This window comes from Solea solea, chromosome 1, assembly GCF_958295425.1.
Source record: "Solea solea chromosome 1, fSolSol10.1, whole genome shotgun sequence".
Lineage (NCBI taxonomy): Eukaryota > Metazoa > Chordata > Actinopteri > Pleuronectiformes > Soleidae > Solea > Solea solea.
The window spans coordinates 24,257,359-24,282,699 of NC_081134.1; the positions used below are offsets into that span (position 1 = coordinate 24,257,359).

The window sequence follows — 25,341 nt, forward strand, 5'->3', positions numbered from 1 at the left end:
ACCTGGTTCTAATGAGACAGAACCTCATTTCTGAGGAACTGATTACATTTTGGGCTAAGCACCAGATTCAGGTTAGGTTAAGGTAAGGGTTAGAAATGAACTGGTTATGATTAAGGGTTAGGGATAAGCCTGAATCTATCCAAATAAATGAAAGTCAATGTGACGTCAGAGTAGCTGCACAAACCTGTGTGTTTGTGCGTGCATGCGTGTGTGTCTGCTGTGACTAGTGATGGTGATGGGGGAAGGGGTGAGAGATGTGTGAGGAGGAGAGAAGCAGAATGACGGTTGGAGCAAAAGGAAGGAAAAGCAATGGAAAGGAGGGAAGGAGAGAAAAGGAAGGACATTCTGCTGCTTTGACTCTGACTCACCCCCCCTCCCTCTCCATCCTCACATTGGTGCATTCTGACTGTACCTATCTATCACCACACACACACACACACGTTCACAGATGCAGCTCCGCCTCCTCTGCAGTATAGACCCAGCTAGCAAGGGTAGCAATGGAGGAGCCTGCAGTGCAGCAGGAAAAAATAGAGGGATTGTGGGAAGGAGGACATGATGAAGGGAAAGCAGGCTGGAAGAATGACTGCTCCCTCTCCTCCCTTCTGAAGCATTCCTGTTTTCTCTGCTGGTCGTCTCCCAGGGATACTGATGTCGTGGAAACTGATGAGAGAGTCCTCGCCAAAGTGGCAGAGATCAGAGTAAGAAGACCGCAGCATCTAGCACTGGTGTGTGTGTGTTTGCATGTGTCTTATGTAACTGTAATGGTTTCTGTTCATTTCATTAGCCTGGGTGTGTTTGTGTTGGAAATGACATTGTAAATAATGTGACTGTAAATTGTGTGTGTGTGTGTGTGTGTGTGTGGACTGGTTCCCATGATGCTGAAATGATATGTCATGATGTCTGTGGGTCAACGTGACTGAATTACAACCAGGTGAAACTTTGAAGTCCTCTGGTGAACTGTCTGGTATTTGTTGTGTGATTTATGTTATTCTTGTTGTTTTCGAGGGAATTGTTAAGTTGTGTTTCACCAGTGACCATTTCTTTCTCTCTAGTACAATATAATGATCAGCATCTAAAGGCAGCTTCTGCATCAAATAATTGTCATATCACAAACAGGGACTGCTGCTGCACGGTACAAAACCTATATGTCATATATATCTATATCTACTATCTATATATATAGATAGATATATAATTAGAAATATATTCAGGCATTAAGGGGTTAACAAGGCTCCTCGCCATATTAAGCCAGAGCAGTGCAGAAAGATTAGATTTTACAATGCAAAGAAAAACAGGGATAATCAGAGTGAGAGTAGTGGGATAATCATCACACAAACATGAAACCAAGTGAAGTACCTAACAGTGGCTCAGTGGTCGTACAAGCTGTCTTTCATTTGGGAGGTTGTGGGTTTAATTCCCGGCTCTGCTAGTCTACATGCTGATGTGTCTTTGGGCACTTAGACACTTAGTCCCACTTTGCGTCTGATGGCTGTGCCAGCAGTGTGTGATGCTGCACATAAATGGGTGAATGGGTGAAAGCTATAGTGTTAAAGCAACGTTGAGTCATCAAGACTAGAAAAGCGCTGTATAAAGACAGAGCATTTACTTGTGTGGCACTTTTCTATTCTGTATGAAGTGTAGCGGAACCGGGACTCAAACCCAAAACCTTCCATTTGAAGGACGAGCTTGCCCACTGGTCTACTGTTGCCTGTGTGTTTTTTTGTGACTAGACATATCATTTGAATGATTGTGTAATGTGTTCCAAACATCATTATTACTCATGCAGTGTGAATTCTCAGTGATTGTACAACAGTCTGTGTCGCATGGGATACACAGCAATGTAACCACTATGAAAATCACGTTGTGTGAACTTGGCTTCACATGTGTACGTGTTTCATCGTCATCAGATAGAGTGTTTATTCTGGTCATGAAGTGTGTGTGTGGTTGTAGGAGCTGGAGAATGCAGTGGAAGTGGAAAACCTGGAGCTGCAGGAGCAGCAGTCGGACCGTAAGGAGCTGGAGGAGACTTTGGTTAAATTAGAAAGCCACAAAGAGAAGCTGGTACAACAAATAAAGGCAACCAGACAACTATGCTATGAGGAGAGTCAACAGGTACGATCAACTGCTATTACTTCTGTCTCACAGGGAACACCATGAATACATACCCCAACACCCATCTCTAGAACTTTGGGATGCTTTGCAAAAAAAGCAAATCTGTGATTTGTCATCTCCCTTGAACCTTAACGTTAATGAAGTAACATTAGTTAGGGTTCTAGTCCAGGTTTTAAAGACCTACATCATGCTGTTCACGGGTCAAACTAAACCTAAATAAGTAGCATTTTGTTTGTTTGTTTGTTTGTCTTTCTCAGATTTTTTTTTTTTACTGCATCCACGTTTCCTGTATTTTCTGGGAGGGGTCCAATAAACATTGGGAAATAATTAAACTGCACAGTCATTATAGCATCGCTCAAACTACAACAAAAGCAGTAAAAAGTTGGAAAAGAGTTTGCAAGACTGTACAGGTTACACATGTAACACTGTTCTGGAACGTTGAACAGGTGAGGATCTAAAAGGATCATCCACATACACTAGATCGACTAGATTTCATCTTTTTGTGCCAATTGTCATGAGAGAATAGTTTGACAGTGTTTCACAGTGCAAACATGTAAAGATGTAAAGGGATTGTTCAGATTTTGGGACATTAAGTTTGACTAGTAGAGTGGATGCAACGCTGTCAAATCATTTAACGAGTCTCCAGTTCAGAGAACCCCCCCCCCCACACCCACCGGTTCCCCCAGTGGATAAAAAGTTCTTCCAGGAGAGAGCCACAAACAATGGTGCATATGTTACATACAATACAATATGTCAATACATTTGAACAATAAAATTACCGTCCATCAGTATGTCAGAAGACTTTTTGGCACTATTTTAAGGCCTGTATCACTGAAGTCACAGGTGTATCACTTTCATCACATTTAACAAACAAAAAAATCGATGAAGACGAACCTTTTAGAGACGATTCTTTATGAACCAGATTACAAAGACATGGAACTTCATCAGAGAGCGAGAGAGAGAGAGGGGAGCAACAGTTCATTTTCTGCTTCAGCCTGCATCACCGACCACAGAGAGATCCTTTTTTTCCAACACTAGCAAAATAAACTGATAGAAGCGTCCCCTGTCTTTAGACTAAGAGTTAACAACTCTTATAATATATCATTTATTCACGCTCAGTTAATTACTAGAGACTATTCACTATCGACTTATTTTATAATAAGGGTCGACTGATACCCTGACTGATACCAGCCAGCCTATATACTGGGCCTATATTTGCGTTTTTTACGTGTATCGGCATCGGCCGATTCGCGGGTGCGTTCGCCGATCTATTGTGCTCTTTTTCTTTTGTCCTGCGCATTCACGTAGCGCTGTGTTGAGATGCTGGAGAGCACTGAAGCATATATTGCCCCTAACTCCGTGGCAGAGAGCAGCTGGGAGTATTGGAAGCTTGCCAACAACAATTATCCTCCATGAGAGAACGGTAAGTTTTCAACTTTCAATGTATTTTTAATGTCTAACTTAGCTGTATTATTGCATTACACTTTGAAAGTCTGTCTGTCTCTGTGTCACTCTGAACAGGAGTGTACGTGTGTCTCTGACTGAGAGCGGGGGCAGAGCAGCCACCACAGCGCTGTGTTTCTTTCTCTTTCTCTCTGCCACTGAAATTAGCGGGTCGACGCTGTTTTTTTTTAACTCTGGTCGAGCCGCTTACAATCGTCATTGAGCCCCTTTCTTTCCCACTGGCTAAAAAAACACGTCTGATCTCCAGCTGGTGAGATGGCACCACTGCGTGTCTGCGCGTGCCCTGGCTACAGAATACGACACATTTATCAGCATGCACATGAAAACAATTACCTATCACTACGTGTTTAAACAGCATCTAACTTTACATAAAATATAGTCCACACTGCAGCGGTGGTCAGTGTTTTTTGTCCTCCTCTTTTACCCCACAGAACATGAGAAGCTCTTTTTTCTCGCTGTGACACGTTGATTGAGTGTGAGTCGTGATGCGGGTCCCACTGCCGTCAGAAGTTAGCAGGTTTAAACCCTAGACTGTGTAGAAAGAAACGTGAGTTTTGGACAGTGGGAGAAACTGAGACCGGAGCAGAGCCCCCACAGCACTGTGTGTGTGTGCATCTCTCTGTCTGTCTGTCGCTCTCTCTCTCTCTCTCTCTCTGTCTGTCTCTCTCACTAGCGAGACAGACAGACACAGGTCTGTCTGTCTCGCTAGTGTGTTGTCTTTGCATAATAGGCGACATGTAGAAAAAAAAAAAATAAAAATATTCAACTCAAGATGTAATTAGATAAAAATATACTGAGTTTGTGTTCTTGTTTCTTCTTTTTAAAGAAATGGCTGAAAAGAAGGGCAACCCATTGTGGCAACATTTCACTGAGCCAACAACAGGCAAGACTTGTTGACATTGGTCAGCATGGGGGCTGATACAGGAAAGAAAAAAAACACTTCCAATATGTGGACTCATCTGAAGCGCCACCAAATTGAGGCCTATAACGAGACACAAAAAAACAAAAGAAAAAGTAGCTGCTTCTTCTACAGGCAGTTCAACACAGCCCACAGTCTTGCAGATGTTTGATGCCCAAAGAAAATGGGCCAATTCTGACCCTCGCTCAAAAAAAGTTGATGCTACAATAACTGAGATGATTGCCACAGACAATCAGCCATTTACTGTTGTATCTGATGTTGGTTTTCAACGATTGGTGGCATTGCTAGAGCCCAGATACACCCTCAAAACAGTGAACAGCATCCATGATGTCGTACCGACATCATGGATGCTGTTCACACAAAAGTACAGAACAAAATCAAGGAGCTGGTTACAGTAGACAATGCAGGCCTGTATTTGTCATTTACAACAGATTGCTGGTCTGGAGAGACAGAATCTCTAATGAGCCTGACATGTCATTTCATTGACAGAGACTGGGAAAGGAAACAAGTTGTTCTCAATGTCAAAGCCACGCTTGGCTCTCACACTGGTGAATATATCAGCAAGGTGTTCCTCAGTTTGCTGAAGCATTGGGACATTGACACAGAGAGTTGTGCTTGTGCTTCGCGACAGTGGCGCCAACATGGTGAAACGGTTAAGGCTCATTGAAATACCCAATCTCAGCTGCAGTGCCCATACATTACAGCTGGTTGTTAATGGTGGAATCAACAGCCAGCGAGTATTGGTGGACATTGTAGCAAAGTTAAAGTCATCTGCTTCCCATTTCAACCACTCTGTCCTGGCCAAACGACGTCTGACGGCTATTCAGAAAGAGCTTGACCTCCACCAGCACAGAATCATCCAAGCTGTAGCAACACGGTGGAACTCAACTCTACACATGTTGGAGAGGAGGCTGGAGCAGAAACGTGCTTTGAATGTGTATTCCGGTTGAACATGGAAAGATATCAACGCTATCAGCTGATCAATGGGCTCTAGTTTCCAATTTGATTGCTGCACTGGCCCCACTTGAACAAGTGACATTGGAAATGAGCAGGTCAGACGCCTCTATCTCCTGCATCATCCCAAGCATTGCTGTGCTGAAGATGGTACTTTGAGCAGATGGCCCCAATACAAAGGGGATCAAAACACTCCGGGATACCATGCTGAAAAGTTTACAAACAGGGTTTGAAAACGCTGAGAAGACCAAATGTTTGGTGCTGGCCACACTCCTGGATCCTCGGTATAAGGGAAATGCCTTAGCTCTGGGCACACTGAGCAATGCAAAAGAATGGATAAAAGAAGAGGGTGAGAAACTGAAAAGTTTCTAGTGTTAAAATTGTTCATTATTATATATTTAAATGTTCTCACGAAGTTGCATATTTCATTGTTAAAATTGTTTGTTTAGTGATATTATAGGTAAGGGGTTGCTGCAGTTGGTCAGGTCTAGGTGCAGCAACATTATGTGCCCAAAGAATGAGGTCAGCTGACTACCTGAATATAATAAATGACCAGATTATTCCATCAATGGATTTTTTTCTTCCCTGATGACATGGGCATATTCCAAGACAACAATTCCAGGATTCATCAGGCTCAAATTGTGAAAGAAGGGTTCAGGGAGCATGAGACATCATTTTCCCACATGGACCTTAACCCCATTGAGAATCTTTGGGATGTGCTGAAGAAGGCTTTGCTCAGTGGCCCGACTCTCCCATCATCAATACAAGATCTTGGTGAAAAATGAATGCAACACTGGACGGAAATAAATCTCGTGACATTGCAGAAGCTTATGGAAACAATGCCACAGTGAATGAGTGCCGTAATCAAAGCTAAAGGCAGTCCAACGATGTGACCCTTTTTTTTTTAGGTGGCGACTTTTTTTTTGGCCAGGCAGTCTATTTTGTTAATAAATATTTAGTTTTTTGTTTTAATTGACACTTGTGTAACATTTGTTACCATTGTTACATTACATGTCATGTCATTTAGCAGATGCTTTTATCCAAAGCGACTTACAATAAGTGCATTTAAACATTTGGGTACAAACAAGAGCGAGAAGTAAGTAAGAGCGAGAAGTAAGCCAAACTATAAAGTGCTAGTCATAAGTGTGATGTATAAGCAAGTGATTTTATTTTTTTTTTGTCATCGTCTTAGTTGAGGTAGAGTTGGAAGAAATGTGTGTTTAAGCTCATTGTGTCATTTTTATCATGTAAATGGAGGGAGAAAATGCAATATCAGCTTAAAAAAAATTGGCCAAAAAAATCAGCTGCACGTATAGGACATCGGCTAAGGCTGATGTAAAAAAAAAACATAGTATAGTTTCAGTTACAATGTTAACTTCACAGTTATATTTTCCACCCACCAGCGGCAATTTTACCATTTTAGTGAATTAATATGAACTCACAATAAAGACTAGTACACATTATGTGTATGAAAATAAATTACAAAAGTCTAACTTACTGCAACTTCTCACTCTCTTGAAAGGAGAATAAAGAAATCAGCCGACATGTGTAAAACCACCTGCATGCTCCTGTAGCCTAGCTTATGAGCCACGGCTAACAAACTGCTAAACCACTGTACTTGATAAAAAAAAATACATTTACACAACAAGATAAACATTTTACAAGAGCAACAACATTAGCAACTTATACAAAGTAATATACAAGTCTCTGTATAGCATTTTACCGTGTTTTACACAACAATGACCGGAGTGACGATAAAGTCCGACCTCTCCTCAGCAGCGCCTCTAACCGACGGAGCGAAAAAGTAACACAGCGAAAAGCTAGTGTCAAAATAAAAGATGTCTAACAAAATAAAAGCTCCTCAAAAAAGTGAACTCATTCAGAACTGACTGTACAATGCATATGCAATAAAACAAAAGGATTTTGGTAGAATATGAACCTATCACATGTACACATGGGCTACAGATACATGCATGAGAATTGCAAAAAAAAAAAAGGAAAAAAATTCTCATAAGAAATTAGTAGTTGTAAATATGATTGCAAGATACAAGATTACTATGATTTTGCAGACATTTTAACTCAAACACAAATGATTTTGGGCATTTTTACTTGAAAACTGATGCCGTGGACCACATCGCTTAGTGAGACTGATCACTACTGGTCATTTTATTAGGAATATAACAATGCGTCGCCATTACCCCATAGTAATATTGAGTAATGAATGAACACTCGGGATAGAAGAACATTATTGGTTAATAGACTGATATTTTCTGATGGAGACACTGAGTTTTACCTCGTGGGTTCATTTAAAAACAACAGCGAATGAATTGATTAGTTACTCAAGGATTAAAAGTATGCTAGGTGTAATGCAGCGGTGAATTCACATTGATCCTGATGTTACAGAAAACAGGTAAACCTACCTCTGTCTGTGCTCCTTCTCCAGGCTGTTCAGCAAAAGACTTCCCCGGGGGCTTGAGCACCTATAAATAGATGTTGTACAATTTGTAAATTATAATATAATTGATATGTGTGGGGCAAAAAAATTGACATTCTAGTCAGTGGAGAGCATGTAGAGCAGCCCTATAAGAGTCAGTCAGTTTATATTTGTGTGTTGATGCTGTCGGATTTTGTTGCGCACGGTGGCCGAATAAAAAAAAAAAAAAAAAATCCCAACTTTACCAAATGCTTTTCCTGTCTTTTGTTTCCTGGACCCCAGACGTAAGGTCACAGGGAACACCACAATTACACTGGTCAATTTATTAGGAACGCCACATTGATTCTGGTCAGTTTATTACATCACATTACATTACATGTCATTTAGCAGACGCTTTTATCCAAAGCGACTTACAATAAGTGCATTTGGGTACAAATAAGAGCTAGAAGTAAGTAAGAGCGTCAAGTAAGCCAAACTATGAAGTGCTAGTCATGAGTGTGATGTGTAAGTTTTTTGGGTTTTTTTGTTTGTTTGTTTTTTTTTGGTCGCTGTCGTCTTAGTCAAGGTAGAGGAACATTATAAGGAACAGCATGTTAAATAAACTTATAACCCACATGACTGGTTTCTTGCCAGATCTTGGCTCTGCAGACAGAGGAGGTGCAGAAGGAGAGCCAGGTGGAGGAGTACGAAAGGGAGCTTGCCAGAGCCAGGTGGAGGCTGAGGAGGCTTAAAGAGGAGGTCAAACAGGCCAAGAGGAAGGTGGAAGAGGCTGGTGAGAGGAACACGCCTCTGCAGGACTCCATCAGACAGTCGTATGAAGAGATCCTGCAGGTAAATACACATTCACATGTGTGTTTATATGATGTATGGTCAAAGTATATGCTACACAAATTTACATAAATTGTGATACACAAAATAAGTTTATGTGTACACATAAACAGGTCTGTGCTATTTCCTCTTGATTAGATTAATATAGCAGTAAACATTTCGGAGGAAAACGTTTATTTACTGTATGTATTTATTTATTTATTTATGTAGCCCTTAGAACAGAGAGCATTCCGGCAGCTTTTTCCATTACTATGTTGAAACGTACAGTATATACAGAGGCTATAAGAATGTGCCGTATAGAGTGTCTTATACAATTTTTTTATCCAATTATTGCTACTTTACATCACTACTAAAAATGCAATATAAAATGAGACATAACTGTGACTCAACAACAAAAAAACACATACAGTGGGTGAAAAAGTTTGCCCCCTTCCTGATTTCTTATTTTTTGCATGTTTGTCACACTTAAATGTTTCAGATTATCAAACAAATTTAAATGTTAGACAAAGACAACACAAGTTAACACAAAATGCAGTTTTTAAGTGATGATTTTATTTATTATGGGGAAAAAACTATCCAAACCTACATGGCCCCATGTGAAAAAGTAATTGCCCCCCTTGTAAAATCATCAGGTCACTGTGGTTAGTCAAATTCTTTGGAAAATGTAACTTGCCACACACAGGCCTGATTACTGCCAGACCTATTGGATCAAGAGACCACTTAAATAGAACCTGTCAGACAAAGTGAAGTCGGCCAAAAGATCCCAAAAAAGGAGGACATCATGCCGTGATCTAAAGCAATTCAGGAACAAGTGAGAAACAAAGTAATTGACGTCTATCGGTCTGTAAAAGGTTACAAAGACCTTTCTAAAGCTTTGGGACTCTAGTGAACCACGGTGAGGGCCATTATTCACAAATGGAGAAAACATGGAACAGTGGGCAACCTTCCCATGAGTGGCTGGTCGACAAGAATTACCCCAATAGTGCAGCAACGACTCATCTAAGAGGTCACAAAAGAACCAGAACAACATCTAAAGAACTGCAGGCCTCACTTGCCTCAGTTAAGGTCAGTGTTCATGACTCCACCATAAGAAAGAGACTGGACTGAGTTCCAAGACCAAAACCACTGTTGGGCAAAAAGAACATTAAGGCTCGTCTCAATTTTGCCAAAATACATCTTGATGATCCCCAAGATGACTTTTGGGAAAATACTCTTTGGACTGACGAGACAAAAGTTGAACTTTTTGGAAGGTGTGTGTCCCATTACATCTGGCGTAAAAGTAACACCACATTTCATAAAAAGAACATCATACCAACAGTCAAATATGGTGGTGGTAGTGTGAAGGTGTGGGGCTGTTTTGCTGCTTCAGGACCTGGAACACTTGCTGTGACAAATGGAACCATGAATTCTGCTGTCTACCAAAAAATCCTGAAGGAGAATGTGTGGCCATCTGTTCGTGACCTCAGGCTGAAGCGAACATGGGGTCTGCAGTAGGACAATAATCCGAAAGGCGGTTCATGTCCAAAAACCCTCTAATGTGGCTGAATTACAACAATTCTGCAAAGATGAGTGGGCCAAAATTCCTCCACAGCGTTGTAAAAGACTCATTGCAAGGTATCTTAAACGCTTGATTGCAGTTGTTGCTGCAAATGGTGGCCCAACCAGTTATTAGGTTTAGGGGGCAAACACTTTTTCACACAGGGCCATGTAGGTTTAGAATTTTTTTCCCTCCCTTAATAATAAAAATCTTCATTTAAAAAACGTATTGTGTTTACTTGTGTTGTCTTTTACTAATATTTAAATTTGTTTAATGATCTGAAACATTTAAGTGTGACAAACATGCTAAAAAATAAGAAATCAGGAAGGGGGCAAACACTTTTTCACACCACTGTATATACAGAGTTGTGTATTATTCCCACAGCAATTTAGAGCACAGTCGTGGGGCGATGGTAGCTCGGTGGTAGAGCAAGGCGTCTTTCAACTCGAAGGTTGAGTTTATAGCAAATTCTACTACAGTCCCTTGTTGGGCGTTTGTGGGCTTTTGTCATAATAATAATAATTTCAATAACTGAATGATTTTCCTCCTGACTGAAAGTCAAAGAAACCAGTGATTGTAAACATTAACACACAAAAGCATTACACCAATAAACGGTATATTGAGCCTTTGTTTAAAATGAGATTGTAATATGTTGTTGACTCACTGCTCATGTGTATTTGGACAGAACTTTTAATTTACTAACAATCAGAATCAGCACGCCTTCATCTTTTAGTGTCAAAAGGTTAATTTCATTTGTGTTGCTGATTTAATATTTTACTGAGAAATCTTTCTAATGAGTTCATATTCTCTGAATGATCACGCTCCACTGAGATTCTATACTGTTGTGTTTTAGTTTAGTTTTTCTACTTTTCTGAGAGGTACATTTTAATTCCAGGGAAGTAACTGAGTTAACGACAGGACACAAATGCTGTCAGGAATTGACTTATATAGTTGCATTTGGATAAACAAAATAAAATGCTGCATGTTGTAGCGTCGCAGCCATTCGAGGGACCCAAATATCTCCAGCAACTCTATCATTATATTTACATGGAGGATAATTTTCTCCAAAGAAAAACATGGGCTTGATCTTTTCGTTTCAAATCAACCTCAGGTTTGGAAAAATGCAGTGTTTTCATGTATTCTCATACTGAAATAGGTGTCTTCTGTGGTAGGTGTGTTCTTAAAAGCGTCCTCCTGACTCATCGTCTCCTTTTTCCTACAGGAAGAGAACACTTTGTGTTCACTCTCGGGAAGTGCAGTCACTCCAGAAAGTCAACTGGAGGAGTCACTGTCTCCTGCAGACACAACAGAAGAGGATCCACTGCCTTTGAAGCCATGGGGGAGGAGCCAATCACTGCCTGCCTATGCTGACCTGATAATGGTAGGCTCTTGAGCTGTGTTTTAATTTCACATGACTGCATTATGAACATAAAAAATACATTTATTTGACAGTGAACGCCTGTGCTGTACACGATGACTGCATCTGCTTTTCTTGCACCACTTTTCACACAACAAATCTGCCTTTGGAATTAGCCGTACATTATCTCAGTTTTAATACGCTGCTGTACGCAACAAGACGCTTATACTTAACACACTGAGGCTGTGCATCCACCAAACCCACTCACATATGAGGAGAACCTGCAAACGCCACACATCCCCGAAGCGAATCTACCAACCTTTTTGCTACGAGGCAACGGTGTGGCCTCATTTCCACCAAATGGCAAGTTAATTTCAGGTTGCATTGCTTGTGCTCCTGTAGCCTCAGGATGATTTGTGTGTACTTTGTGTGTCTCATTGTCCTGGACTTGCCTGCTCAGACTGGGCACAGAAAGTAAGAATAATTGTATCCTCCAATGCTCTGGTCGTCTAACTGACAGCAACAATGAGTATGTGAGAAACTCAGCAACTGAGATTTTCAAAGACTTTGCTTGAACAATGTTCATTATTCCAAGTTAGGAATTTTATAAAGAGAAAATTCTCTATATGATTGATGATTTCTTTTTGGTTGAATCATTGATTATGATGAATCATTTATCATGTATTGTTTTTTTCTGTCAATAAGAATGATTCAAACATTTACTGCCTGTGTGTGTGTGTATGTGTGCTGGTGTCTCCACCAGAGGGCCAGTGGGTCGTCTTTCTGCAACAATCTGGCAGATACCAGAGAAGAATTAGACAACAGTGGGAGCAATTCTACTAAGGTAGCATGCTTTCCTCACAACTCCTCTCATCATATGCAACATGGCTCACACCATTAATAAAGCAAATGCTATGTTATCTTGAGCCACAGATGGATAGATCTGATGTAGAGGACAATCCACAAGAAGGGGAAATCATCAAGGAAGGGCAGCAAGAGAAGGAAGAGTGCCCAAACCCCCTGAGCCAGCTGGACTTCTACCAAGCCAACCCATTTGCCAGCTGTCAGAGTGACCGTATGTATCACACATACAGTATGAAGTGCTGTAAACCCACAGCTGAAAGCCTTTGCAAAGCTTCTGAAATTATCATTATGAAAATGTTATTGTGTGTGTGAGCTTCACCACTCACAGCTCGTTCAGAGGAAGGAAAAAGTCGGCGTGGTGGTGGAAAATAATCTTTTATTTTGGTCCAACAGAAAAAGTCCACCAAAAATACAGAAATAATATGCTGTCTCGCTGTCACAGTCGCTCTCTTTCTCCTTTCCTCCTTCTGGACCCAGCCTACTGCAAGAGACCAGAACCAGGTTACAAGTGTGCTTATATAGCTGAATGATTACCTGATTCTGTCCAGCTGTCTGATCACTGGCTGAGCAACTCCTCCCTCTCCTCCAGCAGTCGCCGCTCTAACCATACCCCACTGCCACATATCCCCACCGCCCGACTTAGGCCGCAAGCCCACCCCCCCCCCCCCCCCGTGGAGCGGGAGAGAAAGTCACCCACGACCATGCAGTTACCCGGCCTATGGATCACCTTGAACCGGAAGGGCTGTAATGCCAGATACCAGCGAGTGATCTGCGCGTTGGCATCTTTAATGCGGTGGAGCCATTGGAGCGGGGCATGGTCTGACCAGAGGGTGAATGGGCAGCAGAGGGCACCAACCGCCTACCGTATGGCGAGGCACTCTTTTTCCACCGTACTGTAGTTCACCTCCAGTACAGTACGGGGCGGTCGACCCCCTCCACCTCCTGGGACAAAACGGCCCACAGCCCGCTGTTCAAGGCGTCGGTCTGCAGGATGAAAGGGAGATAAAAGTTAGGAGTGTATAAAAGTCGCTCCCCACAGAGGGCTCGCTTTACCCTCTCAAACGCCAGCTGACACGGCTCCGTCCACTGGATCTGAGGCCCCCTTTCGGGTCAGGTCGGTTAGGTGGCTGGTCAGCTCCGAGAAAGCCGGAATGAACCTCCTATAGTAACCAGCCAGCCCCAGAAACCTCCTAACCTCTTTTTTTGTCTTGGGAATTGGGCAGGCTGTAACCTATGCAGTCTTTTGTATCTGTGGTCGCACCTGCCCACCCCCCAAGTGGTACCCAAAATACCGTACCTCCCTCCGTCCAACCACAAAGCCCCGCCTTCCTCAGGGACTCAAGCACTGCTCCCACCTGCTGCATGTGCTGCTCCCAGGTCTCACTATGAATGATGACATCATCCAAGTAGGCCGCAGCATATGCAAAGTGAGGCCGCAGCACCCAGTCCATGAGGCGCTGAAATGTAGCTGGGGCCCCGAACAACCCAAACGGAAGTGTGACAAATTGGTACAAACCATACGGAGTGGAGAAGGCCGTCTTTTCCCTGGGATCTAGCGACAAGGGAATCTGCCAGTAGCCCTTGGTTAAATCCAGTGTTGTGAACAACCGTATTGACCCATCGTTCCAACACCAGTCGCTGTTGGACTCTTCTATTACCCCCGTCTCCAACATGGCCTGACGTTCTACCTGAACAATTTTTCTTTTGTGTTCTGGCAGCCGACAGGGTCGTGAGCGTACTGTCACGCCTGGAGGTGTTTCTATGTGGTGGTGTATGAGACTTGTGCACCCTGGCAGGGGAGAGAACACATCAGCAAACCGCTGCTGCAACAAGCCCACGTCTGCTCTCTGGCCCGCTGAGAGATGGTCGTCAACAGGGACCGGCGCTGACTGGCGCACAACCTCATAGTCAACATCCCCCACGCGCCGTGTGAGCGGACGCCCAGTAATTCGTATAGCTTGCGTAGTGTATGTGACATAAATGATGTGCCCTGATCAGTCAGATAACTTGAAACAACTCGGTAGATAACTTGAAACAGCGCCTGCGCAACACTCTTCGCAGAGATATTGCGCAGGGGCACTGCCTCGGGATAGCGTGTTGCATAGTCCACTAGGACTAGCACAAAGCGATATTCCCGTGCACTCCTGTCTAATGGCCCAATGAGGTCCATGGCAATTCTATCAAAAGGGACCTCAATAAGTGGCAATGGGCGCAACGGTGCTTTTGGGGTAGCCGGTGGATTGACTAACTGGCATTCACGGCAGGATGCACACCACCGACTTCCGCCCGAATGCCCAGCCAGTAAAATCGGGCCATAATCCGGTTCAGTGTTTTATCATATCCCAGGTGGCCCGCCATGGGGTTGTGATGAGCCGCCTGAAAAATAGTTTCACGACAGCATTTCGGTACTAACAACTGGGTGAGCAGCCCAGCAACCCGAACCACTTGCCCCACCTCCATGAGGGGGCACTCTTCCCACACCGCCAGCACACCTGCCCTGGCCTCTGAGGAGCCCCCCGGGGTGCCAGGTGATCAGACACGTAGGCTGGGCCCTGTGGAACAGCCTAGGGTTATTAGTAGGCCGGAGCAGTGCATGCTCCGGTAGTGTATGTGTGTGTGTGTATGGTGCGCCTGTTGCTGAAAATCTCTTCCTCGGGGCTGGAGTGGGGCGGCCTGCAGGAATCGCCGCTGGCCTTGCCTCCTTCCTCATGCTCCACCGGGGAAGGGAGAGGTGGTCCTCCGTGAGGATGACCGCTGCCTCGATGTTGGGGGGTGGTGGCACTGGACTCAATTGGCTGTGGACGATGGTAACCCCGTCGTGAACTGCTCCAGCACCACCTGACCCACGACGTCCTCCGCAGAGTGGGTCTGGAGCCAGCACCTCGCTGCGTCCAGGAGCTGAAGAATTAAAAAAAATTGTTTTATTAATCCCCTTAGGGAAATTATTCCTCTGCATTTGACCCATACTAGAATTAGGAGCAGTGGGCTGCCACACTGAGTAGGCCCAAGGAGCAATGGGGGTTGGGTACCTTGCTCAGGGGTACCCCAGCCACTTTGGCCAGGTGGGGATTTGAACCGGCGACCCTCCGGTTACAAGCCAAGTTCCCTTTCCACTTGGCCACGGGCTGCTACGCGCATGCAAAGGGACGGCTGGCTTCTCAAACCCCCGGCCGGTGTCCTTCCGGTGTCCTGCCTAGCCGGTCCAAGATGGTTTTCTTCAGCTGGGTGAAGTTGTGACGAGAAGCCGCCGGCAGGCTGTGCGCGGCCAGCTGCGCCACCCCGGACCGCCCTCTCCTCCTCGGGCCACCCACACGCCTCTGCCGTGCCCTCGAAGATGTCCAGGAACACCTCCGGGTCATCTTCCGCGGCCATGCGTTGTAGGGCGACAGACGGAGGCCGATCCCGACTGGGCTCTGGATCGGTACCCTGGGCGCCCGGGCACTGCAGCAGCTCCCGCAGGAGAGCACGATCATCCAGCTGGGCTGCCACGATGTCCGCAAGGACCCGGGACTGCTGCTGCTGAAGCGTGGTTGTGGAAAATAATCTTTTGTTTTGGTCTAACAGAAAAAGTCCAACAAAAATACAGAAATAATACGCTGTCGCAGTCGATCTCTTTCTCGCTCCTGCTTCCTCCTTCTGGACCCAGCCTACTGCAAGAGACCAGAACCAGGTTACAAGTGTGCTTATATAGCTGACTGATTACCTGATTCTGTCCAGCTGTCTGATCACCGGCTGAGCCACTCCTCCCTCTCCTCCAGCAGTCGCCGCTCTAACCAAACCCCACTGCCACAGTGTGTTTTGATGTGAACAGCACCACCCTCTCCCCCAGGACCTGCCAATCAGCCCATCCCCGGCAGCATTAGCCTTACCAAACCTTTCACATTCTACTTCCTCTTACTATTACTAAGAGGAAGTAATTACTATTACTGGATAATGGCGCACATGTTCTGTGTGGTGCATTCTGCATTCTGTTCATAGATGCTACTCTCATCCATAGATCAACATATCCATGCCAGTACAAGGAACACAGAACAACAACACTGCAGACACACAAAACAGACCAAGCCTGCACAACAAAACCAGAGAGGATATACATATATATACATATATACATATACATATGTGTATATATATATATATACATATATATATATATATATTTATATGTTTATATAGGAAACATAATAGTAATAAAGGCACAGCACGAATTAGCCTCTACTTGCTTTTGAATTGTTCTTCTCTTCACAAATGCTGTGGGGGGAGTTTTGTGGTCATTTTAACTCACACCCGGTTGAACCAGATGCTGATGGATCATGGTCTGTTCACAACCAGAATCCAGCAGAGCCTGGTGTGTACCCCCCTGTATACATACCGGTATACGGTACGTCCCTTTCGAACCGGGGGAGGGGTGGAACCACTTGCTCCACCTACATGAGGGGGCACTCTGCCCACACCGCCAGCACACCTGCCCTGGCCTCTGAGGAGCCCCCCAGGGTGCCAGGTGATCAGACATGTAGGCTGGGCCCTGTGGAACAGCCTAGGGTTATTAGTAGGCCGAAGCAGTGCATGCTCCGGGTGTGTATGTGTGTGTGTGTATGGTGCGCCTGTCGCTGAAAATCTCTTCCTCGGGGCTGGAGTGGGGCGGCCTGCAGGAATCGCCGCTGGCCATAGAGTTTTGTGGTCATTTTAACTCACTTATTGAATTGTTTTATTTTGTTATCCTGTTACTTTGTTAATAGTATGTGTTCTTCAAACACCACTTGTATATTTTACCGAATGTGACATTAATTATAAGTAATTCATTTTCCACGTCTCTCTCTCTCTCTGTCTGTCTCTCTTTGAAATGTTTTGTAGATGAACTTTTCAATGAAGACATCTTCCCTAAAGCTGACATATCTAGTGAGTAATATTACATTATTTTATATTACTACTATTATTATTATCATTAGTGTTATTAGAATAGTACTAATATATTGTAATGTTGGTGTACAGCACAAACTACAGCCTGTATGTGGATGTACCTGTGTGTGCATGCGTCTATGTGCTCGGGGATGTGTGTGTGTGTATGTCTGCCGGGAATTTTAGCTATTTTTTCTCTTCGGAAGAAAGCCAGGTTGTCGGTCATACTGCACACCGGAAGATCAACGAGTATGTCCTTTATGTGTTTATTTTCCTTCTTGAGACGCCGCGCTTCCTCAGTGAGGGATTTCACTGACCTTTTCAGAGAATAATTTTCAGCCTGTTGCTGGCTTAACTCGAGAGATTCCCGCAGTGATTGAAACTCTTTGTGCAGGAAAATCAAGTGTCATTAGAGGATATGGTTGGGATAGATGCGTGCCGCCATGTTTGATTTGCACAGGTCTCATGCAGTATTGTGATACCATCCCAGCATCTCTGTTTTCTGTTTTAAAAAATGATTGTAAATTTTACTGAGGTTGGATGTAACAGTTTGATTGGCATGTCATTTTTTTGTTTCATGATCTCTTTGCCAGATGGATTTGGCTCAGACCCTTTCAAAGGCAGTGACCCCTTTGCAGCAGACATTTTGTTTCCAGAGACCAATATTGGCACTGATGGAAATACTGGTGATGAAGCAGACACCAGTTTGTCCTGTGCTGAAAACAAAGCCTCAACAGGAACTCAGTGCTTTGAGTCTGAATTCCCAGATGAAGACAGCGACATAGAAAACAGCTACAGCCAAGAGGAACAAGACGTCATCGGTCATTCTCATGGATTCAAGCCTATTCAGAGTTCATCAGAGGAGCTGGGGCCAGAACCAATCCAGGGCTGGAGATCCCAGGGTCAGTACTCTGTAGAATCAGACCCAAATGGTTATGAGTTGGACCTTGGTGCCATCTCTCCCCCTTCTGACATAGAAGAACACAGTCTGGGATGTTTAGCTGGAGAAGCTACTCCTGAGGCACCATCGCATCTTGAACAAGGTAACTCACACTCTGACACTTGCAGTGTGTAAACTCATGCTGCAGAAGACAAAGACTCTCAGGAAATGAAACAAATACAAGTATTTGAACCCAATTTACAGTGAGTGAAAGAAGGAGAAATGGAGGGAGACAAAAGAAAAAAATGAAATAAGAGCAAAACCAAATGACACCAAAGTAGCCTTACCTAATTGTATGGTTTCTTACCGAATCATCGCACATGACATATTAAAAATTCCCTCCCTTGTACAGCATTTTGCTATACAAAAAATCCTTACGAGACATGTGGTCTAACAGTGTATATAAACCCTTCACAAACAGTTTTTAATGTATAAAGAAAGAAGGAGGATTTTACCATGTAAAAAAACACAAACACAGCTGTAATCCACTGGTGTTTCCTGTCAAGTCAGTGAGTTAAATATATATGAGTTAAGAGATAAAACTGGTTTTATATACTTTATCTGTTAAAATGCACACAATGTAATCAATTCATTCATCATCCACCGTTCCTCCACATGATAGTCAAACAACCACTCACACCTATCGTCAGTTTAGAGTGTCCAATTAACTTCTGCATGACTGTGAGGGGAAGCCGGGGAATCTGTAGAAAAACCACACACACACACACTCACAAACACACTTCATGCAGAAAGACCCTTGTTCCAATAAACAGCACCAGTGCCAGTTTTAAGTGTTAAGAGTTCAATGTGCAGACTGAATATAGCGGATCCTTACAATACCCTTGGGTGCTTTTTATGAGTGTGGAAACAGCCAGAGTGGACATTATTCCAGATCTGCAGCATCACATCTTCAACTCTCTGATCAACGTTCACACATTCTACTCCAGAGAATGCTTACACATCACAATAAAAAGTTATTGAAGTTAAGTAGCGTTTTAGTCTGTAACAATGCTGAAGTTGGCATTCAGACTCGCAGCAAACTTAGGGGAGCCTTAACTTACAACGATCATGTCCATAACTGTTTTATTAATGTCATTAAGGCTTTACATATATGCACTTTAACTTTAACATCAGTAAGTTGTAAGTTGCATTTCCTTTACGTTTACCTTAGTTAACTGCCGACCGGGAAGCTCTAAATCTGGATGTTTTTTGTCCTTCCAGTCTTGACCTCTTCATTGTTGTCTTTTTACAGGTCTGAGTTCTGAACCAGCTCAGGCAATCTCTGAACAAGCTCCCTTGAAAACAGATTGGACAGGTGAAAAAGAGCAATCTATGTCGCAGGGTGCTACCTCTGGGTATTGGGAAGGTTGGTCTAGCAATATGGAAGAGGAAACCCAAATCCCTACAACTCCCCAAAACTCACAAGATGCCCATAACCTCTTTATCCAGCCTGATTTAGATCAAAGCGGGGAACTAAGCTTTGACTTAAGCTATGAAGCGACCAGTCAGTCTTCCTTTGACCCATACGGGTTTAAACTCAGTCCAGAACATTCTAGTCACACACTCCTAGACCCAGATGAAGCCGAACTGAGCCCTGAACCCAGTGAGAACTACCTGGCCTTTGACACTGAGTCATCTTCCTCTCAAACAAACCATCTCAACTTCCACACTTGTGATTTTGACATCAATATGTCCCAGAAAGTACGGGACTCTGACCCTTATGGCTTTAAGCTCAGTCCTGAGGATGAGAACCAGGAGGTACTGGATGTCTGTGGCTATGATGACCATGAGACAATGGACCCTTCCACATATGATAAAGTAGAACCCTCTGGTTATTGTAATCAAGAAGTACTAGAATCTAACGCCAATGAAAACCAAGAAGTTCTTGATCATTGTGGCCACAATAACCAGAAGGATTCACACAACAATGAAAACCAAGAGGTGCTTGAGTCTTCTTACATTGACAACAAGGAAATAGATAGCAATGACAATGGAATTGGCAAGGAATTCTTGGATCATTTTAGTCATGACAACCAGGAGGTGGTTAAGCCCTATCTCAAAATGAACAAAAAGGAACTACTTGAACCTTGTAACCAAGAAGTTCTTGAACCTTGTAGCCTGGGCAACAAAGAATTGCTCCATCCTGAGAATCAAGAAGTACCAGATTTAGATAGCGATGGTAACCAAGAACTACTGGATTTTGATGGCAAAGGCAATCAAGAGGTGCTAATATGTGAAAGCCACAACAACCAGGAACCCATGCGGCATGGTAGCAAGGAAAATCAGGAATTACTAGACTTAGGTAGCCGTGGCAACCAAGAGGTGTTGGATTTGTTGAGTAAAGAACGTTTACCTGAAGCAAACAACAACCAATGTTTTATTGAACCAGAACTCAGTCCCACCAACAACAGCTCAGACAGTGATGTGGCAATAGAAGACCTGCTGGGACTTGAACTCAGTGACACCAGTATGTGCACGGCCAACAATGATGACACCATCAACATCTCTGCCAACCACAACCTGGATACATCCACCAGTCACATATTGGAGGGTGATCTGGGTTCTGTGTTCAGAGCTGGAGGATATATCGGTTGTCCAGATGTAGCTGATGACCTTGAACCCCTGGGCAGAATGCAGGTCAACCCAGTAGCAGAGGCAGTGAAACCAGTAAGACCAGTAAGGCCTCCTCGGCCCTCACTCAAGGTTAGTTGGAAACCACTTGCAACTCACATCTATTACTCATCTTCTGCAGAGAACAGTACAGAGATTTATGGGTCCACTGGTTTTCTCAGTGAGCTAGAATTCATTTTAATCAACAAGAACTGTTTATTTCCTAATGTTGCATCAGATCAAAGTTTTATTCTATCCAAAACTTCCACAGTGAAAGTTAAGAAAGGGCCATACAGCAGCGTAGTGGCAAGCACTGTTGCCTTACAACAAAAAAGGCCTGGGTTCACAATAGGTTTGGGCGATTGGACGAATACATCTGTATTCATGACTGGCTGAGTCCATCATTTTTATTATATTATTATTATTATTATCTTTACCAATTGCTATTGGAGCTGTTTTCAGAGCAGGTAACAGCGTGTCTTCAGCCCTTCACCCCCCTTGTTTTCAGTATTTTGGATTAGTCCAACCCACAGGAGACAGAAAGACTACAGAACGTCCGGTGGTTTTATTTAATGTTGAGCTACAGTCAGTCGTCCTCTAACATCCATGTCAAAGACATCACAGTGTGGCAGCATTTTACAAAAATAGATGGCGATAAAAAAGTCAAATGCTAAGTTTGCCAGCAACAGTTTTCATATCACAGCTCGACTACAAACATATCATATAAAAATAGTAAGATAACTTGTCTACGTTATGTTGCTCCGTCTGTTTTGAATTCATGATCATATCAGAATTGGCATATTTCAATGTTTTAGTCTAATAATCATTGATTCGTGTTATAACTGCAGGAGCACTCACCTGCAACAACGGCAGCGATCTGTTTGTGTCTCAGCCGTGAAGCTGACCTCCTATTTTCAGTGTCTCTGTGTGAAGACATGAGACAAATCATCTAAATATACCTCAACAGTTGATATTGCGCTGATATCAACGTAGTATAGTATATAGTATGTTTTCGGAAATCATGTGCTATGATATTGCGCAGATGCACGTGAAAAGTATACATATATGTCATGCCATTCTGTATCCTGAGTTTTAGTAGCCCGGTGGAGTGGCTCAGTGGTTAAGACTGGTACCGTGTGCGAAAGGCTTCATGGTCGCAATGGCCGCAAGTTCAACTCTACCCCTGGCTGATTGTAATTCCATTGTAAGTTGCTTTGGATAAAAGAGTCTGCTAAATGCAGTAGCGTACTGTGGGGTTTCAGTCAGGGCCTTCAGTAAAAAAAAAACACAAACACACTATTATTCACGAGACAGTTGAAAAAGTAATTGAATTTAGACACGTTCAGACATACACTTATTTGATTATTAAAAAAAATAACAATAATAATAATAATAATAATCATAAAAAAATACTTTTTTCATACTGACAGCCCACCACTGGCTAAATGACATGTAATATGTATTATATGTCATATATTGATTTAACATAAATACCTTGTGTGTGTATTCATTGCACCTTTCTGTTCTGTTTATTGTTATTTGAAGCCCATGGTTATAATTATTCATAAATATGCAGTGTCATAATAACTACATCTCTGACGTTTATAACAAACCAAACCGTTTGAAAATCACTAGAAAATTTAGCAAGTTATGGTTATTTAAAAAGTCTACTTCAACACATGTTATGTGGCAAGATGGCTGCCCTGTGCAGACGTTTGACACTCCGCCGTAAGACATCTAGCCTTTATATATATATATATATATGCATGAACAGCTCAATATGACGTTCCCAAGGACGCAAACACTATATTCAGCACTGAACAGTTCCTGCATAGAAATACAGTAATAATAGGCAATTTACAACAATACCTGTGTACAAACACGCAGCTGGGGTGGGGGGGGGAATTCCAATGAATTGAACGAATTTTGGGTCACTGTAAATTCATTCAAACTTTAGAAAAAGCGACAGTCACAAATACTCGTGCAGACTGGTTATTTTGGTCTGCTGGCTTTCCTCTTGCGTCCGGTTTCTCCCTAAAACCGGATGCAAATGCTCCCAAATAGGGGATTTTGTGTTCTTCTCCAACAAATGCTTCCATAATTGCCCCGCCCCCACCACCAGCAATCGCCCGTTGTTATGCTGCTAGTGGCCGATTGGAAAATGTTTCTTTATCGCCCGAACCCTCGTTCACGACCGGTCCAATCGAGGGCCTTTCTGCGTGGAGTTTGCATGTTCTCCCCATGTGCACACGGGTTTTCTCCGGCTCCTCTGGATTCCTTCCACAGTCCAAAAACATACAGAGGATAATTGGACACTCTAACTTAACCGTAGGTGTGACTGTGAATCGATGAGTGTTGTCCCTGTGATGGACGCTCTCGTGGAGGACAAAGTGGTAGACAATGAATGAATGAATTCACTAAATTTTTTAATGTTGTCTTTCATGTGTGTTTTAGGTAAAGGAGAAGGCTCAGTCCCAGACTCAGGGCATTGACCTGAAGTGATCTGTCCTTGTCAACACTTGAGTGAAGGTCACATCAAGGTTAACATAACAGCAACACAAGAGATCAAGTGGATGAGCAGATGAGTAAGAGGAAGCACGGAGAAATAGAGGAAAGGGGATATGACCGCGAGGAGAAGAAACATAAATAATTATTAATTTTATCTATACCATTCATTTTTATGGTAGGTGGTTGGCTTTAATCCCAGTTTCACTGGGTCACTTCTGTGAGGAATTGTGCATGTTTTATGTGTGTGTGTGTGTGTGTGTGTGTGTGTGTGTGTGTGTGTACTTGTACATAGATCTTTTTGAGGACCAGAAAACTTTTAAACCACAAGAAGTGCGGACATTTTGTGAAAGTGGCGACCGTTTGGCTGGTCCTCACCTTTTTGTCCTGACATGAAAAGTACTGCTCATGGGTGAAGACTTAGTTTAAGGGTTATGGTTATAACTAGGTTTAGTTTGGGGTTAGGTTAAGGGGTTAGGTGATGTATCGTGTCTACGTTAGTCCTCAATAAGAATGCTGTACAAGAATGTGTGTATGTTTGTGTGTATGTGGCTGACTTCAAAGTAATGTATTTATTGATTGATTCTTGGCTTCAGTCTACTTTGAATGATTTAAGGAAGTCAGGGCTGCAAACATCCAGAGGAAGATACATTTTGAGGTTATCATGTTTGCCCTGTCATTCTGATCATCACATTGTGTTCAGATATCAGGTAACAGATGTTGTAGGCACTGAAGCATTGTTCAGTTAAGGTTACATTTCAGTTCACACCTACCTCATCACGACTTAGCTATGACTGCATGATAACACCGTGAACCCTGTGAACGCAAATCTTTATTTTCACACGTGTGAAATCCTGTCATTCATGACAAACCACTAAGACGGTGGAAAGTGTAAAAGTGACTTTAGTTCAGCATGTGAGACTTCTGTTGGTTCTTGTAACCATTGATAATACTGCCTTCTATAGCTCTCTTTTCAGGGGTTGTTTATGTGCTCCTAATTATTGTTTTGAACAATTCATATACATCCACTCACTGGCCACATTTTGCAAAATACTCCCCATCTGGCACCAACAACTGTGCCATGTTCAAAGCCACGTAAATCCCCTTTTCCTCCCTCATTCTGATGCTCAATTTGAACTTCAGCAGCTTTTCTTCAACATGTGCACATGCCGAAATGCAATGAGTTGCAGATTAGTTGTTTAGATAGTTGCGTTAACAAGCAGTTTAATGGGTATACCTAATAAATTGTCAGTGGGTGTATTTCATAAACCTATATTAGAGTTGTATTTCCTTGACTGATTTATGGAGCTGTTCATAAAATACAAAACATTTACAAGCTTCTTGAGAGTTGAGTTCATTGGAAAATTTTAAAGAGGAACTAAACCCCTGGTCTGAGGCTGACTCCGCCCCAATGCCTGTTTTTGAAAATCTACAAAAAGTGGGGAGTGGGGAGGGGAAGGAGGCATGACTGAGCACCGCAGGGGGCCTGAGGATCGAGTGACAGCGGTATCTCCGGTCGCAGCTTAGAGCTGCATTCAGCGTGAGACACACACATTTCATTAAGTTTACACACTTGCACGTCACACATGACATTTCTCGCACATACATTTGTAGTCTGTGAGTCGGTGGCAGAAGGCAGATTGCGCTGCGTAGTTCATTCATACAGCTGTCTTGAATTAGCGACCTGATCGGCCAATCAGGAAATAGCACTCACTGTTGTCGGGTAAATACACTGGCTGCAGAATGGACTCACTGCACTCTGGTGCGCTCAGCTCCGCCCCAGTTACACTGCTTATGTCTCACGTCCGCCCGCCTCCACGCAGCTGCACAGCTGGAGTCAGAGACTAGTTATCTTTTAGTCTGAAAAGTAAACCGGATGTTTTATATTCCGACTTCCTCTCTCGCTCGTGCTCAAGTC

At 43.2% G+C, this 25,341-nt stretch overlaps 1 protein-coding gene across 3 annotated transcripts; it reads left to right on the forward strand.

Annotated features, from left to right (window-relative positions):
* Positions 1-268: 268 nt before the first annotated feature.
* Positions 269-24,763, forward strand: LOC131465928 (uncharacterized). 3 transcript variants are annotated; one of them, XM_058638941.1, is made up of 10 exons: positions 269-725; positions 1,951-2,112; positions 8,517-8,714; positions 11,471-11,629; positions 12,369-12,449; positions 12,512-12,680; positions 17,324-17,368; positions 17,962-18,411; positions 19,561-21,011; positions 23,373-24,763. In XM_058638941.1, exons 1-10 carry the CDS (start codon positions 498-500, stop codon positions 23,418-23,420), a joined length of 2,991 nt encoding a protein of 996 aa, XP_058494924.1. In that variant the 5' UTR covers positions 269-497; the 3' UTR covers positions 23,421-24,763. The 3 variants fall into 3 exon arrangements, with proteins under 3 accessions (XP_058494924.1, XP_058495006.1, XP_058495086.1); XM_058639023.1 differs by having other exon boundaries at positions 270-725; positions 12,539-12,680; XM_058639103.1 differs by having other exon boundaries at positions 270-698.
* The last annotated feature ends 578 nt before the right edge of the window (positions 24,764-25,341 follow it).